Source organism: Maylandia zebra, linkage group LG10 (assembly GCF_041146795.1).
Source record: "Maylandia zebra isolate NMK-2024a linkage group LG10, Mzebra_GT3a, whole genome shotgun sequence".
NCBI lineage: Eukaryota > Metazoa > Chordata > Actinopteri > Cichliformes > Cichlidae > Maylandia > Maylandia zebra.
The window spans coordinates 11,976,390-11,991,582 of NC_135176.1; the positions used below are offsets into that span (position 1 = coordinate 11,976,390).

Here is a 15,193-nt window from a genome sequence, read left to right on the forward strand (position 1 = left end):
TGGTTTTCCAAGGCATATTTATTGTTGCATGTAAAGCCCTTAGGAATAGACATGAACACGAGACCAAATACAATCTGGCCATTGTCATAGAGTATCATAAAGCTACCTGGAATGAAGTTGCAATTTATATTTGGTAACGGTGAATACAAAAGGAAAGGAAAAACTCAACGCATGAGTGCAAGTTGTCTTTGAGACAAGAAGGCACAGCAGAAGCCAGGAGAATCCAGTCAGCCTGCTCTTCATCCAACGTAACAGATACTTTAAAAAACAAAACAAACAAAAAAACAAAAACCCAAACAACTAAGACCAGAAACACCCAAAGAACAGCATTTACATCGCATAATGATCCCAATAAACAAACAAATGACGAGTACAAGAATACAGATAGCACATCATGGTCTTTACTATGATCAGACCTTATGGCTTCTGTATATGGATATGTAGACGTTTACGTTGCCAGTTAAGATGCCAGTTTAGGCCATGGTTTTACTTCATCAAGTGAGAGGAAATGGTTGTCTGATGCCTCTTCTCTTTTTATTCCCCCTCCCCCTTCCCAAACATTTACCAAGCATTTATTCATAACTATGGTATTTGGGAATGTGTTTTGCTTACTCAAGGCTATAATTTACTTATCGAGCTGAGTAAAAATATGTAAACAACCTTGCAGCTGCAAACAGGCACGCTCGCTTAAAAAACACAAAACAAAACAGCATTCTTACACGTTAAGAGTTCTGCATACTGAAACTGTAAAGATGATCAAAGTCTTTAGAAATTTTAGTTTTGCAGCCTCACTTTAAATAAGATGAAAGCACATTATTCTTCAGAAAACACCTCTATTAATCAGAAGATGCAGGGACACATGCAAATGTATGATTCTGACACACAAGAAAAAAAAAAAAAAAACAATTCCTTCGAATGGGGCAGCTCTCTCAAAATGCTAATGGCCTGTGGGTATGAGTAATTGTCACAATGATTCCAGCTAGTTAGACTCGTTTCATCCCCCGACCCATCAAGCAGGCAAAGACAGTCATCACCATTTTGGGCTTGACCTCCACAAGGTCTTCTGGGAGAGCGTAGACGCGGGCTCCAATCTTCCTCGCCATGGAAATGGCATATCTAGAGAGGATACAGACATGGTAAGTTATATAAAAGCTGGTCACCCCTACTTACCAGTATATGGTCAAAAAGCTGCTTCTCCTTCTTTTTGTCCTTACTTGGCATTCTCCAGCTTGTCGTCTTCAGAGAGTCTGCCAGTTTTGATCAGATCATAGTCAATGCTGCCAGGCTGGATGGCGTCTATGAGTTCCAGTACTGCCAAACTGCTGCTGATCTCCTTGTCCTGATCGCCACATAACACACAGATTAGGGCTCCGACCCACACATGGAGCCGTCTCAGCAAAATGAGACCCCACCCCTCCCCAACCGAATCACATGACTACATCTTTTTACGCTGCTCAATGCTGATGAGGGCTGGTTTACATATGTAGAGATGTCTGATTCTCCAATGTCATTTTACCTTAAAACTTGAAATCTTGGCTGATTTTCCAGCCTCTGCCAATGTTTTGTTCACCCAGCGTACAATGATGTCATCATTTACTTTCTCTCCATCACCAAGGTCCTCCAGTACATTCAGCGTATATCTGAAAGAGTAGAGAGGCAGAATATTTATTACAGGACTGAACAGAGAACTCCAGTTTTTAACTAAAAGACCAAAGACAAAAACATCCTGGCAAACACTGGCAACCGATTGTGGGATGAGCATTTTTCCTTAGTGATTAATGGCTACCATGGGGTCAATGACTGGGGCACAGTGATCAATTTCACAGTGACTTCCAGCAACCTCCAGAAACCACTCGCAGCCAGTTAAATACTCATTTTTCCCTGGCGACCAATTGTTCCCAAATGCTGTAAATGAGGATAAGAAGTCCCTTTAAAATATAATGATGCATAACTTTATTATTTAATGTACTACATATACTATGTGTACTACATATGACTTATAAAGGTTGCTGATGCCACTTAAGGCTTAAAAACCAAAGTTTGCAATCTGTGTTACTGTAGAATGTAAACAATTCAGAAAATTAGTTGTTTTATATTTTTTAAGTGTTTAAAAATAAGTCAGCTGGACACAGAAATGTGCTATGCATGCTCAGCACGCCAGGCTGTAAACCTTTTCCTTATCTTGTTGACTACAAGAAAAGCAGAAACACAGAAACAAAAGGAAGGAGGAACTTCTACTTGATTCTATTCCTGAAATCACACGGTGTTGTACTTTTTGTACCTTCTCATCAACTGCCACACCAGTGCTAGAGTCAAGGTAGCATTGCCATCATTCAGGTCCTGCCCGCCGATGCCAACGAGGGAGAACTTGGCCGTTTTGCCCAGTTCCACTGCATAGTTACAATTCTCCAGCTGGGAAATATAAATTAAATAGTTGGAGAAAGCCAACATGTTTCTTCTTGAATCTAAAAGAATAAGGCCATTAGGTCTACCTTTTTCATGTTGGTTCCCAGTTTAGGGTATGGTGGCTTGTTGACCTTGTTGTTCCAGTCAACCGGCACTTTAATCTTATCATAGAGCTGAAGGATGACCAGGGCATCCTGTAGGTCTCTGGAAGAATAGTGAGCATTGTAATTAATAATAAACATTAAATAAGACAAAAAGAAGAAGCTAGTATCCCACTTTTTTGTTTCAGATGCCAGGAAGTTTACTTACCCATACAGATGATTCACATGTGGGTTCACTCCCAGGGAGTTCATCCAGTTTCGGAACGTCCTCTCTTCTCTCGTCTCACCTGGACAGTACAGGATTGTGAGTCTTAAGGGACTTAATGATGAATGTATGCAACTATACAAGTGAACAGTAAAGATTATTGTAAATACAAATGTACTGACTAACGTATGCAGTAGGTGCCAAAGCCAGGAGGGACTTGTTGTCATATTAAGACTTCTCTATGCTACAGTACACCTCTTAGTTGTTGTTTGTTAGCTATAACTTACATGTTTATGTTTGTGTTAGGCAGATTCTCTGACTATCTGGAGAAATCTAAATACAACCATTTTGTCAGCTAGATTCTTTCAAGCAGATTTTTTAAAATTAATTTTGGAGATTTCTCATGTTCATTTTCTGCTTTTCCATCAAAGATGGTTCCTGACTGCATCAAACTTTTTGTTTTACTCATTCACCCATAAATAATGTAACAGAGAAATACTACAGATCCCTGGGGCCTCTTGTATCTTCCAATTTAGCTTTCATTTGATTACCACCTGTGAACGTCTTGATAACCCACCTTCCAACAGTCCCCAGTCAATATCCTCATTCTCAGGTTTGGTCAGTGCTGGATATTTATTAAACAGATTGGCCACGAAAGCAAGGTTGAGTTTGGGGTTTCCACTGACAACGTCAGCTGGAGTGACAAACTGCCGACAGCCGAGTCTGTCAGCCTGCTGCAGCATGGCATCTGCCCTCTTCATGTCGTCTTTCTCCTGAACAACACACACACACACACACTTGAGTCAGAGGCCCTGTACAGCTGCTGGCATGTGTTGGAGATGCTCAGCTGTGAGCGCTGACTGTCAGAGTGCTTACATTGATTCCTGCCATGTTGATGTCTATGCGTGGCTTATCCTCATCTGTGCCTTTTGGAGAGATTTGATTCAGAAGGTGGAAATAGGCTCTTGAATCCTAAATAAAGGAAAACAAAGAAAGAAAATGTAGGTTCCTGCTATTGGACAAACAACAAAACCTGCACTCATTTTATCTTATTAAAGGCAGCTTCACTCTGAGAAAGGTGATGATAAACTTGATTTAGTTTGAGAACAACTTCAACAGGGACAAAAACTGAACTTTAGAGGTTTTTAGAGGATCACATCGCTAAATGTTATAATAATGAGAATTAATCAGAAACAAAAAAACAAATGCAGAGCTTGAGAAAAATACATACACATACAGGTGCATAACTGTATACAAAATGCTGTACATCTGACGTAGTGGCACCTTTCACCTGAACTAACTCACTAAAATGCATGTTGCCACAGAAAGACTGTGTCTTTGTCTTAATCCCTACATACACAGCTAAGCCTGAGACACTACCCACTCATTCCTATTTTTGGAAAAGATAAGTGGATATTTGGGTAAGTTTGTACAAACATGTGCTACCTGTCCAGGTGGGCTGACAGACGCCTGTGTTGGTAGACGTAGTTATTACCGGAGTGAAAAACAAGTCAAAAATGGATTTAAAAAGCCCCGTGAAGAACCTTAAAAGCCACATTAAACCTGTAATATTATGTTCTAAAGTTTTGTTTAGTGTCCCTCTCTCTGCATCTACTATTTAGATGCACCACCTGGATTCAGTGCCAGTGAGTATACTCACTTTAATGTCAGAGCTGAAGTTGTTGATCTTCTTCTGTCCAGCATTTTCCAGGTGAAAGTTTGCCCAGCGTAACAGCAGTTCTTCTGGTGACAGCTTCATCAGGTCCTCGAGAGTTTCCCCATCCCTCAGCAATGCCGCCAGTGCTGTTCAGGAGCATTAATCATCACTTAAACTGCTTGAAAACAGACTGGGGGAACAACAGGACTGAAGCGCATGTTATTTAATGCCCTGTACCTTCATTTCTGCTGAGCTCAATGTCAGCAAAGAGACCGATCTTGATGATCTGCCACAGCAGGCCCAACACCAGATGGGGCTTCCCTTCTCTCAGGTCTAAAGCACCGATGTTCACCACATGGCACCCGATGGCTGAAGCAGAGTTCAGGGCCAGGTTTAGATTCTCCTGTAAGGCACAAATTAACAGTTAACAAAACAACAACAACAACAACAAAAACATTTGCTAAAAAATGTGAGGGGGAAAAAAGCATCATAAGAAAAAACTGACTGACCTGTATTGTGAAAGGAGTCAACTTCTTCTTATTTATGGTCCTCTCATCAATCGTGTCGGGCACTGACAGGTTGATCATTTTGCTGTGCAAAGAGTAAAAAAACCCCACAAACATTAACATGTCTGATGCATGTTGTTAAGGAGACAGAAATCCAAATGTTTATTGTCTCTAAAGCATCTGTGTTTGTGAATATTAAGCAACTTGGGCGTAAATATCTAACTTTTAGGGCATCATGGTTGGAAAGATTTGCATTCACAGTTTAAGTAAATTTGTGGCACTTTTTTAAACTTTAACATAAATTCAAACATGTGATGTTTAACTGATTCTTGCTTTTATATTGTAGCAACATAACCTTAGACAAACTAACAATATCCTTTTATGTTGCAACTTAATTAGCTGTATCAGAAATATGTTTAACATGAAGGACTGTTACTTTACTACTTCAGAGCCATTGGTGTCAAAAACACTTAAGTAAAAGTAATCATATATTTTCTCAGTCTTATAAACTGAGCTTGAGTTAATGTAAAACTGATGTATGTTTAAACAGTTGTACAGTATCACAAAACATAATTCAGCATGTAATAAACAAAATCATAGCTTTTGTTTGCCAGGTCACAAAAATGCAAATGAAGGGTGTGAAAGGTGGATATTAATTTGAACTCCAACTCAGAAGCAAATGTGTGTGTGTGTGTATTGTTTTTTTGTTTTTTTTAAATATGTGTTTTGGGATTTTGAGGCATTACAGGGATAAAGCAGCACTCCGAGGCCCAGTGGCTTCAAGCCCGGGCATGCTGCATTAGCCTCATGGTGATAGGGTCGCCTGCTCAACCCAACCCAGGGAGCCACACCGGCACCTCAAACAGATTTTTAAAAGTAGCCAATTCAAACAGTGAAGCATCATTTTGAGCTTTGACCAGTCCAGCTGCAATTCAGGCACAGACAACGCGATCTCTTTAGACCTCTATATGTTGATATAAAAACTCATATTTTTTAATATGAACAACCTTTAGAGCAGTGTTAGAGCTCAGTGAGGGACAGTAACAGGAGCACCCACCAGAGTACGATACCGTCTCCAACACACGTGAAGAGGGCGTTTGTGTTGGGATCCATGGGCAGAACATGTTGGCAGTCAGGGTCTTTTTCCAGAGCGGTGTTGATCCAGTTCACAAAGGCGTATCGCTCCTCCTCTATGAGGACAAACAGACACAGGTTAGTTAAAATCCAAACACCAACAAGGTAACGTGAGTGGGCTGCTTATATCACCTAATTTCACTAGGTCACATTGTCTAATATAGATTACTTCAGTGTTAAATGAAGCGCCTGCACCTGAACTGCAGAGGGTACAAAGTCAACAGCTCATGACAAACACTGGCAGCAAACAGTGCCAATGAGGTTGGGAATCTCTGACGTACCAGAGAACGAATGTTGTGTGCCTTCACTTGACAGCTCAGACGTCCCTCCAATAGCCAGGATGCCTTCCTTTCTGTTGATGGCCTTGCGGAAAGACTTGGATATCTGGCCGGCCTTCAGTTCATCAACAATCTAAAATAACAGCAAAGAATGGTTAGAAATGGCGAAGGCTGAAGGCTATGGCGTGTTTGTGTTGCATTTAAAGACACTGATTTGGGATTATGTCGTAGTAATCTCAAAAAAAGTGGTGGAAATAATCCTAATTTACGAGAATTGGATTAGATAAGACACCATCATTTACCAGTACCTACAATGACTGACTCAGCATAACAGACCAATGACAGACACTTCCTTTGAATTACATTTGATTAAACAGGCATGTGTCAAACTACTGTATGAGTATCTGAGCAAATTTACTAAAGATCACGTTCAGATCAGCTGCATGTTATTTATAATATGATTATTCCGGCAATTTCATTTGTAATTCAGTATTTTAATATTATTTTTTCTATTTTTTTTAAATCGGAAATCATTTGGAAGCGTTTGGACCATTTTTGAATTTTTTGACTTTTTTTTCAATGCAATCAGCAGACTAATCAATGAATCAGAATCAGTGAAGCAAACAATCTTTATTAAGTCATACTTCTGTGCAAAAAGCCTCAACCATCTTCTCTCCTGTTACTGTGGTCTCCTGCGAGCCACCGTGGCAGCTCAGGTTGCTCGGCAGACACAGGAGATCTGCTGGAATTTCTCCTCAGTGGCACGAAAACATAGCCCTGTAGCCAGCAGGTTGGGTTAAGAAGATATGGTGAGTATCTAGGCTAGTAGCTGAGGTTTTGACGGCATCAACGAGCTTTAAAGGTCCAGGATGGCCTCGGGTTGATGAGATTATGACAGAAACAGCTACAGCACTTATCCTCCAAATTAAACACCCACATATTTAAATGTCATTTAACAATAATAATGGGAGCAATATGTGGTGACAGTTCTTGATATGCAGCGTATCTTATCAGTAAATCGCAACATGGGAGAGAATTGAAACCAAGCTGGTTTGACAATATGTATTCAGTAGGAATGTATGTGATACTTCCTGCAGCCGGAGTTATCAGAGCTTCATCAGTGGCCTCGCCTCCACAGCTGTCGGTGTGACCACAATGAGCTGCTGGGCAAACTAGCACAGCACTCTTTACATGCAGAAGGCCACAGGATGCTAGCTTGCACTTCCTACCCAGTGTAGGTGAAAGAAGCAACCGCAACAACACAATAGCAGCCTTGGAGGTTATTAATACTTTCAGCCACTTCTGCTCATTTTGATTCATCTTTCTTGCATAATGGCACATGTATGTCTATACATGTCATTATTATCTATACATGGACCATGCTGGATTGCAGATCCCAGCTTTGCAGTGCCATAAAAAATACCTAATCAATCAGACTCGTGCCAGACAAGATGTTGGGAAGTCTCAATTGTAAAAAAATGTGATAGCCAAGGAGCAACAGGGCCTCTTCTGTGAGTTCATATCCAAAGAAAAAGTGAAAACATCTTTTTGTACTTATTGTACAAATTCCCTTGTATACATCAGTGTCTTTGAACTGCCTTTTTATATGTTGATGTTTCTAATGTCTAATTCAATAAAATTTTAATTATTAAATAAATACATACATAATTAGTCAGTAGATGTTTGGACCAAGGGTGATAACATTTTGGGGTGCTGTTTGTGATCCCAAGTTTTGACTGATAAAGAATGCAGACTGTACAAGAAGCTGCTACTGTGAAGGATTAATCACTTCTTCAGTTTATCACTTTCACGTTCCTGCAGTATGCTTGTATGCATTTGTGGCATGTGGATGCTTTTCGGCTCTGCTTAGAACGTACCGAGGTAAACTCGTTAAAGTTTAGCTTTTCATCATTGTCTGTATCGAGCTTCTGGATGAGCTCTCGAAGCCTGAATCCTGGCAGCGGATGGCCGATGTCTTTAAGAAGATCACCAAGCTCTTGTTTAGAGATATTCCCATCTCCGTTCTTATCTATAAGAACACAGAAAGAATCATCAGATATGGTTAAACCAACAGTAACAATGATGGCAATAAAAAGAAACACGACTTTTACTTACCGTAACTTTCAAATATCTGTCTTATCTCCTCCCTTTCTTCTTGTGTTAGCTTTGCAGACATTTTTCTGAGATTGACCTGAGCTGGTCAGTCAAAGAAAGGTGTGACTGTGAAGAGAGCAGAGTCACAACATCTTAAAAATAGTTTGGGAGGAAAACAGCATCTTTATCACTCCTGCAAACTCACCCACACTGCTGTCACTTTCTATGCATTCAACCAGCAAAGGGAGTGGCATCGACACGCAGCAGATAAGTGAACCTTTTATTTTCTGTCAGGCCTAAAATAGCTTCATTTACCTATCGCTTTTCCGTTTCCTTAATCAAAGTCACGTCCTGTTAGTTTTATTGTATAGCAGCAAGCTCATTTTCCAATGAAACTACTAGATGAGTCAAGATGTCATCAGCCTTTGGTTGACTAAATGATTACTCTTCAGTTAGTATACTATACAGTAAATCTTGTAAAATATAGATTTTTTTTAACTACAATGTTTTATTTTTACTGTGTGCCTATACTACAAATCAAATCGACAAAGCAAGTTAAATCTTTTTACTGACGGCTGCAATTAAAAAGTGGTTAAGACTGTGCATGCAGTTTCAAATAGACTCAAAAGACTCAAGCAGTTGGAAAGACTCAAAAGCCAGGGATCTCTAGACAAACGTGCAAATGTGAAACATTTGTGGGGTGTTATCACCAAAATGCATCTGAAATTAAATGGATTGACCTACAAACAATCAACAAAATGTGCAATCTGGGATTCCAGTGCCAATCACTACATGACTTAAGCACCTGTGATGAGCTTTGCACACATCATGGACAATCACACATAACAGTGACCATGACAGGGACAGTTGACCTTAGTACCTGCTACAGTGCACACATGAGTCAAAACACACAAAGAGCTGTTTGTAGTAAAGTGAAAACAAGAGGGCGAACTGTCCTGTGTCTGCTTTTCTCCTATTTATTTATTCATTTTTAATCTCTTCCTCTTTGTGGTGAACTCTATCGTTCCCATTCCTGTTCAAGGTGACTTTTCAACCAATCAACATTTGATTAACAGATAGCACAGTGGCTGTCAAGCTACACACCGTTTGCTTTTTTAGTATGTTTCTATGACCCCCACATTGGCTTAATCCCTGCAATCTCCTCTTTCTGTGTAGCCAAACAGCTACACAAGGCATTTGAATTGTGTAGCTAACTTTAAGGAAGACCATAAAGTCTCTTGGGTCTATGGCAGGGGTGGGGGATTTCTGGCCTCGAGGGCTGGTGTCCTGCAGGTTTTAGATTGCACTTTGGGTCAACACACCTGAATCACATGATTAGTTCATTACCACGACTCTGGACATGTTGAGGAGCTAATTTAGCCATTTAAATAAGCTGTGTTGGTTCAAGGACACATCTAAAACCTGCAGATATCCCATTCAAATTTACTAATAATTATAAATATGAATTATTGTCAGGGGAAAGCTGGTGGTTCTAACCACCCATTTCTGTTTACCTGCATGCACCCAAATCCCATTCAATAGCACTGGTCAATATTATTTGGGCAAAGAGTGGAACTTGGAACAGGAACACCAAACGCTTAACCCTTGTCTACAGTTCCTGCATATTCAAACCCATGGCTGTTTCATAGAGATAAAAAAAAAAAAGACAGCACTGAGTGACAGATCAGTGCAAAGAGACTGCAGTGTGCTGATAGGTTAGCTCAAACCCATTGAATATTAGATCAACGCTGGCGAGTGGCACGCCATGGGCAAGACCAGATGGAAATCTGTTTAAACAGCCAGAGCAAATGAAACATGACCCGTCAGGTTCATCTGGTTCAAAGGTTAACTACTCAAGTCACGGATCGACCACGAGTCAGTGAGAATCTGTCTCGAGAGCTACTTTGCTTGACAAAAACCACTGCTTCCCATTCTCCTCCGAGGCAAAGGAACTATTGAGAAAAAAAGGCACTGAAAATAAGGAATTTCTGTCAGCACCCCCTTCCTGTTCAGTAGCTGCAAAGGAATGCAGGAGGCCTGGACTGAGTGAGCTCCACTTACAGAGAGGTGAGCTCCCTCGCTCTCCAAGGCTAAACTGGTATGATGGCATTCCTCTCCAACACGAGGGTTGAGAAAACAAAAAGCGGTTAGCAAAAGAGCAAAGATTTTTCCAGATAGAAACGCGTTCCCTTTTTCTTGCCAGACTTTAAGCTACAGATGTGCGATCGTCACATTTGTCAGAAATCCTGGGCAACGCCTGGTTTCCCCAACAAAACATATAAAAATAACAGAACGAATAGTGGAATTTGTGCCTGAACGTCTCTGAGTGAACTGAGCCATCTATTATCTTTCCACCCTCAGCAGCATCCCAGACAGCTGAGCAGACAGTGAACCAAAGTTTGCATCTGCTTTAATGAACTATTAATAGTCACGAAAGGTGACTCATCAGTAGCCACAAGGCATCAGAGACGTGATGCAGTTCCCATAAAGCTATAAATATAAAACAAAGTGACAAATTAAAAACACACGGCCCTGCAAAAACAAGAAAGACTTGCCCAAAAACGTCCTTCAGACAAAATTACATAATTTCGAAAACTAGGTGACGGTAAGGGATTTGTCACTTTAATGAGCCACATCAAAGCACAAATCATTTTAAAAGACTTACTATAAATCAGAGAGAAGTGTGTTTTCCTTCAACAAAGCAACCCCAAATCAGGCCAAGCACAAACTCCCCACTCAACTATTAGGAAAATGCCAATTTCAGCACTGCTATATTTAACTTTTCTCCAAAAAGGATGTGAAATGTGGCCGGTTGAGTTGGGCCTGCTGCAAGAAGGGCCCACAAACATTACCTCACTCGCTCACTTGTCACACCCTCAACAGGAGGCGGAGTGACAACAGAAGAAGGGCACAAGTACGTGGAGCAAGAGCACAGATGGCAATGGACAAATGTGAGATGCACGGAAGAATAGAGCGTTTGTAATCACCGTAGCAAAGCTGTGGCCATAAATCTTGTGTTACACTAGAGAGTAGAGTTCAGAGCGGCTGGTTTCCAAAGACAGTTGTTTTCTTTGACAGCTGCACATGTGTTTGCGTGTGTGTGTGTGTGTTGTAAAAATTCTGTGCTTTAACATTGAAAACAACATCAACCTCCTAAATGGATGTCTGCCTAAAAGCACATCAATACCTCTGATAGAGCACATTATTAAGAGGTCAGTCTTTGGCTATAGTACAAAGAGGATGACTCAGGAGTGCCATAGCTATATACTTTTCACTAATTAAAAACAAACAAACAACCAAGCAAAAACAGAAAAATATTGTAAATATCCTAAAATACAAGATTTGGTAGCTCCAGCTGAAATTAAGCTGGACTGAAACAAATGCTCATCTGTATAGATGTGCAGTCATCCTAGTCATGTGATACCCAGCAGCAGCAAAACAAGCATAACTGGACTTGTTTTGTAGGCTTTAAGACATCTAACCCCCCCTCCGTTCAAGAAGCTCTCTCGGTTCCTAGCTCATTTTACAACTGGATATCACAAATACGCACAAACACAAACGCACACACACACACACTTCTTTACCAGCAGCGGCTTTAATTGTTGAGCCAAAAACAGCACATTGACGCCATTTACAATCGCCTTTGATGAATCTTTCACTCAATTTAAAGCCGAGGGCTGCTCCCAGATGGCTGAATTAAATGTGCAGAGCTGAGGCGACACACCCCGCCCCGCCAGTGTTTCATCCAGTTATGTGGGAAATGTGAGGCACACAAATAGATTGGGCACCCTTCCCAAATGTGGTTAAGTTCAATAAGCACACACCCAACACGGTCTGCAAGAACATGGGACGTTTTTTTTTGTTTGTTTGTTTTTTTTTACACTCACAATCTTGTGCAGATGTGAAAATGACTCATGAGCAGAAAGACAGTCTGTAGGGCCAGCCCTTTATTTCCTGTTCAGGCTGTTGGGATAAGATCAGCAGGGCAGTACTGACAGGTAAGGAGGGAGGTGATGACAACAAATTGTTTGCGGAGTTTACTCTACTTTGACATCATGTACAGCTGCGAGTGCAACACCCTGGGCTGGGTTAAAGTGATATTATAAAAGCCTTAAAAGCCAGGCCATGTGGTGAATCATCATGGAAACATTCAAATGAAATGACAGCAACCACCTAGCCTTTACAATCTGCTCTCTATAGCCTACCATTGTTGGCCAAATGAAAGCATGTAGCTTTACTAAATGATGAAGGAAGTCTAAAAGGGGCTAGTACGGGAATCCATACAGACAGAGGTGCTGCTGAATCAGCTTGTTACTCCTACAGGTAAGCAGCCACACCTACACCTATGCTATTACTCAACAAAAACCTTGCATACCATTATCCTTTATAGGCATGGCACACTCACAGTACCACAAAAGGCACAGCAACCGTAAAAAATACCACTGACATTGTATCCGATTGCTTCAAAAACCACGTTAATAAGCTGGGGCCTTTAAAAAAATGGGAAACATTAGTGACTCATTGCATTAATATTCTCTGGTGCATTTGATGTGTAGTATTAATTAAAGTTGGCACATGATTTATTTAAAATGACTTGGCATTCTAGCATAGCAATGCATTGTTTTAATGTTCAGAAACATCCATCAGCACACGCAATTTAAAAAAAAAAAAAAAAAAAAAAAAAAAAAAGGAGTTTCTGAATAAAGAAAGAAGTGCAACTAAAGAGTAACCTGATCACTTTTACTGACTTGCAGAACAAGTGACCGTTCCCATAGATCCTGATGGTGGAAAAAAGTGGGAAAACCTGTTCACTCGCACAGGTGTGAGCCCGGCTGGAAGCACAAGGTTTTTTAAAAATACACCACCCATCCACAGTCTCCAAGGTCTGGTTGGAGAGACAGCAGCGTGCACATGTGATGTCTGTGCTTTTAAATAACACATACAGTAGGCGCTCTTATACTTCCACAGCATGAGCAAGGGAAAATTACACTTTACCTCAGCTATTTTGTGGAGCATAGTCTACATACCAGTACATTCATGGGCAATCTAACCACGCCAGTCAGGTTACAGTTAAAATGTCATCCAGCATTTTTCATTCCCCACAAAGGAAATGCAATCATCACATTCACTAGCGCTGACACTACGAGAACAGCTAACAATGTATTAATCATGTTTATGAATTAAACACCTCGTCTCCTGCATCCTCGTATCCTGCCATACAAGTGAAACAAGATTTTAGAGAAGGCCAGACCCTGTATTCACAACACGCTTTATGTTCAAAGTCACAACATTTATGAAGTTAAAATACGGGCTTCTCTGACATTATCAGCCGACCTTGCTGATCAGCCGTGTCCTAAGAACGATCCAGGATTGGAATCCCAGATGTAAGTGAGCGCTGCAGCTCCAGATGGGCTCCAGGAAAAATCTGGTAAATCGCTCTAGGCAGTAAACAAGTTTACATAGACCACTGTTCAACACACACAGACACAGACAAAAAGTCACTTTGTGCATAAGCAAGCTGCCTTATTTTGGTTGGGAAACATTTGTCAGGCTTACCAGCACAGACCACATGAGAACAATGCTTTTTCAAGGATCAGCTACGCTAACTCTTGCACATTGAGTGCAAAGGCGTCATAGACGTTTACAGTTCATTGGCAAAAAGTGGGAGAGTCAGACCTTTGCAGAAAATAACCCACAAACACACACACACACACACACACACACACACACACACACACACACACACACACACACAGAGGAGAAACACTCAGCAAAGTAAAGAGCATTGAGCAGAGAGATGTGTTACACAAGATTTATTTACAGACCGTGATATTGTATTCTGGTATGTGGTTTTTATATGCTAACTTGGTGGAGCGGGAAGATTAAAAAGAATTACTTAAAAGAAATAGTGCAGGCTCCACCTATACTTCCTCCGGTGAGAGGCGGCGTGATGAAGGAACAAACCTGGTTCTGTCTAACTTGACTTTTCCTGTAGGATTTTACATATTCAAAAATTTCTAAACAGCCCGCATCTACAAAAATAAAAAATAACTAGAAATGTGAACCTCGTGTATAAATGTGATACATAGTTAAACAATGAAACTAGTATATGTATACTACGTCTTTGAGCAGTAGTTACTTTTTCCAAAAGTTATGTGGTCATAACTAAGGAGTGAAAGAGTGCAATATTTCAACATTTTCAGACTCGTTCAGCTCCGAGAGGATGAACGAGCTACATTCAAGGTGTAGCTAGAGCTAGCCGGCTAGCGACAGACATGTAAGTTTCATAGGCAGGAAACTACCCCTGCTTACTCCAGCAAACCCATCCCTACAAACAGAGGATAACAGGGAGGAAAGCTTGGGACAAAGGATGTTGTTTTGATAAGCAAAACTGATATAAACTCTATCTATAAGTAGGTGCTGGTCTAGAACTTGTCAGGAAATTGGTACTTACTGTTAGTGAGCCTTAAATTCCAGACACTGTCCAGTTTGCAGTCCTACCTCCTCCACGTAGAGACAAAAGTAGACGGCAGGAATGCTCGCCCGCCCTTCGTGACGTCACCAAACAGGCGGTGCGTTTTATGGAGGGTTATCCATGCCAAAAATGTAAACTGAAATAAAATACATCAGTGAAAAGTCTTTTTGTATTAAACATTTTTTTACTTAATTTGATTTATTAGAACAATTATAGAAATAATAAATCAATTACATTCTTTATAGGCATGTCATATCTCAAGTGCACAAATATATGTATATATTCAGCAATATTTTCAGTTGAAAATGTAGTATTTTTAAATTCTCATAAAATGTTT

At 40.5% G+C, this 15,193-nt stretch overlaps 1 protein-coding gene across 1 annotated transcript; it reads right to left on the reverse strand.

The window, feature by feature from the left end:
- Positions 1-14,992, reverse strand: pls3 (plastin 3 (T isoform)). Its single transcript, XM_004573319.5, has 16 exons — positions 14,836-14,992; positions 8,403-8,507; positions 8,165-8,316; positions 6,291-6,420; positions 5,933-6,065; positions 4,879-4,960; positions 4,607-4,772; positions 4,373-4,515; positions 3,589-3,684; positions 3,290-3,485; positions 2,716-2,794; positions 2,493-2,610; positions 2,282-2,412; positions 1,517-1,640; positions 1,215-1,339; positions 1-1,116 (listed from the first exon to the last, which is right to left on the reverse strand). Exons 2-16 carry the CDS (start codon positions 8,461-8,463, stop codon positions 984-986), a joined length of 1,869 nt encoding a protein of 622 aa, XP_004573376.1. The 5' UTR covers positions 8,464-8,507; positions 14,836-14,992; the 3' UTR covers positions 1-983.
- Between the last annotated feature and the right edge of the window lie 201 nt (positions 14,993-15,193).

Bases quoted from the DNA above. Each gene is read 5' to 3' on its own strand.
- pls3 (XM_004573319.5), bottom strand. From the start codon at position 8,463: ATGTCTGCAAAGCTAACACAAGAAGAAAGGGAGGAGATAAGACAGATA. The intron at 6,066-6,290 runs GTACGTCAGAGA...TTGTCCTCATAG, and splicing joins CACACAACATTCGTTCTCTG to AGGAGGAGCGATACGCCTTT. The intron at 4,773-4,878 runs GTCAGTCAGTTT...TGTGCCTTACAG, and splicing joins TGACTCCTTTCACAATACAG to GAGAATCTAAACCTGGCCCT.